General features: G+C 47.2%; 1 protein-coding gene across 1 annotated transcript in view; it reads right to left on the bottom strand.

Annotated features, from left to right (window-relative positions):
• Positions 1-900: 900 nt before the first annotated feature.
• LOC104412423 (plexin-A2) overlaps positions 901-2,720 on the bottom strand; it is a 15,419-nt gene continuing 13,599 nt past the window's right edge. Inside the window, exons 9-10 of the mRNA XM_010023146.1 lie at positions 2,211-2,361; positions 901-1,325 (exon numbers count right to left, since the gene is read on the bottom strand). Of these exons, the coding sequence (XP_010021448.1) occupies positions 1,230-1,325; positions 2,211-2,361 (247 nt within the window). The 3' untranslated portion in view covers positions 901-1,229. The remainder of the gene's footprint in view (positions 1,326-2,210; positions 2,362-2,720) is intronic.

Raw genomic sequence — 2,720 nt, 5'->3', positions numbered from 1 at the left:
CTTTCCCAGTGGAAACACGCATTCTGGGCCTGACCCCAGTAAACACTGCGAATGTTGGCTGAGAACCTCAAAGCTGTGCTCATCAACCCTGCAAGTCAAACAGAAAAGCAAGAAATATCTCATCTCACTACGCTGAGTCTTTTCAAGTATCACTCACTGTAAACATTGGGGGTTTGTTGGGTTTTACTGCAAGAAATCAGAGGTGCTGCCAGAAACTCCCCCAAAACCCAACCAAGGAGCCCTGCCTGACAGGGAGAGGGCAGCCAGCCCTTTCTGCTCCAACTGGGCTAGCAACATGACAACTGGGCATGGCCACGGCCATGCAATCGCTGAGGGTGCAGCCGGATCACCATGGAGGAGTTGGCAGACAGCAACGTGGGATGGGGGATTAGGGGAAAGCATTTAAAATCAGGTCTTTCCTTGTTCAACAGAAAGTGGGATTTAAAAAATATATATATTGACACTATATAAATACATAGATAAAGCTGGATTTCAAGACTGGATGATCCAACGGTTTCACAATTCAGGTAAAGTTCCTTTTAAGAGCCTCTAAGTTACTCAGCCACAACGGTTTTCTGGCTCAACTGATGTTTTACTCATGTAAAAAGATGTGGTGCAAACTTGTGCTCGTATTTCTTTGTAAGATCCCAAAAGGAAGAACATTTTGGTTCTCCAGACTTCCCAATTGGCATACGAGTCCGTTCGCAGGATGCTCGAGCTGCGTCCTCAGGAGTCTCTCAAGGACAGGAGTCAGAGCTGAACCTTGTTCCTTGTTGCCAGGATTTTCTCTGTGGCCTCTGTGATTTTTGCTCTATTTCTTCCTCTTTTTTTTTCTTTTTTTTCCCCTTTTTTTTCCCCTTTTTTTAAAAAAAATCCCTTTAAATAAAAGTTTTATTTTCCAATATACATCAAACAATCTTCATGCAAAGCAGCAGTCATGGAGACATCCAGACTTTCCAGGTTCCTTCTCTCCATGTATGCTTGAAAAAAATGATCCATCTTGATTTGACTTTGATTGAGATGCTTTGTCTTTTTTCTATTCCTGCCTTTTCATACCGGATCCTATATGAGTTGGAACACAGTCAGTCCTTGGGCCTGTCTCTGCTTCCTCCAGAAGAGCCTTGGTATTTATATGTGTCCAGTGCCTTCCTTGCTTGTTCTCCCTCTGAATTCCCGAGAGTCCATGCAATCCTCTGCCCTTTGCTGCCCACGAGCACCGCAACCTTTCTTCAGCTCTCAATAGACATGGCACCAATGAGTTGCTCTACTTTGTATGCCAGACGCTGCCTACGTGCCTGTTCATCCTGCTCCAGAGCCCCAATAAGCTGGTACAGAAAAAGGGAGAGGAAAAAAAAAACAAGAGAAAGAAGTCAGTGTGTGAGAGGGGGAGCTGGAGGTGGGTGGGCAGCAAGATATGAGCAACTTGAAATGGGGATGTGTGAAACTTAAATAACAAGTGGCAAAGCAATGCGACGAGCGCTTCACCGCAGCTGTGCCCACCCATTTGTTGGACTGCTCGGTGCATGTTATCATGCACACCCATCATTCCCACTCTTGTACCTTGGACTCCACATTTCTTGTCTCATTTAGCAGGAAAGTGATGAGATTTTTAAACGCTCATCGAGTGGCATTGTATTACAAATGCATCCATGCAATTAAATGACAAACCCCTTCCTTTTAACGAATGTAATGACAAAATAGGTTCTTCTTATGCTGAAATGAAGGGGTGGAACAGATGGTGAGAACTTGGTTTCAAGTGATGCATTCATTAAAGGAGCTCACACTGACAGCGATTCTTTGCAAACAGGAGTCTGCGTCACTGCAACATAGGATTTGTACCATGCTGTTCCCAAAAGATGGGGATGTTTCTGGGGAACTTCACTGGGTCATGACAATTTTCCACTGCATTTAGGAGTGGGCTGCACTGGGTGTATGCCAAGGCTGAGGAACCCAGTTGCTCCCACAATATTTTAACTCCCAATCCTTATGGAAAGCATGCTACAGGCACGGCCAGGACCTGAATCTCTATATTCATGAACAGAGCAGGACAGCAGCGGTGCTAGCTATGGCTGTGTTGCATCAAGGACAAAGAGGAAGGAGCAAGCAGGATTGTTGCACATTCCAGTACCGCACAGAAACGCGGCTCCTCTCCCATGCTGTGTGTGCAATGGGGCAGCATCACCTCTGTGCCCACCCTGGGGGACACCCACCTCCTCGCTGTACTTGCTGACGTAGGAGTAGATCTCGTTGAGTGCACTCAGCATGTTAAACTCAACAGCGTGCAGGCGCGACTGCTCGGCGAGGTAGGCGTTCATGTCCTGGTCACTGATGGCAGGGAGCTTGGCAATATCTGCATAATACCTGTGGGAAAGAAAAGCTGAGGCCATGGGAAACACGAACTGTCCCTCTTCTTGGGATTTAAACTAAGCTTTGGAGGGAGAAGGACATCACTTTGTTTTATGCTTACACCTAGCAAAACAGGATCCTCATCTGTAAGAGGTTCCAGTACCTAAAGCGGCTGACAAGAAAGCTGCAGAGGGGCTTTGGACAAGGGCCTGTAGGGACAGGACAAGGGGAATGGCTTTAACCTGCCAGAGGAAAATTGAGATGAGCTCTTAGGCAGAAGCTCCTCCCTGTGGGGGTGCCGAGGTGCTGGCACAGGGTGCCCAGAGAAGCTGTGGCTGCCCCATCCCTGGCAGTGTTCAAGGCCAGGTTGGACA

This window comes from Nestor notabilis, unplaced genomic scaffold (assembly GCF_000696875.1).
Source record: "Nestor notabilis isolate BGI_N333 unplaced genomic scaffold, ASM69687v1 scaffold6181, whole genome shotgun sequence".
In the NCBI taxonomy this organism is placed as follows: Eukaryota; Metazoa; Chordata; class Aves; order Psittaciformes; family Psittacidae; genus Nestor; species Nestor notabilis.
The sequence above is the reverse complement of the archived record's forward strand: the minus strand, read 5'-3'. Positions and strand labels throughout refer to the sequence as shown.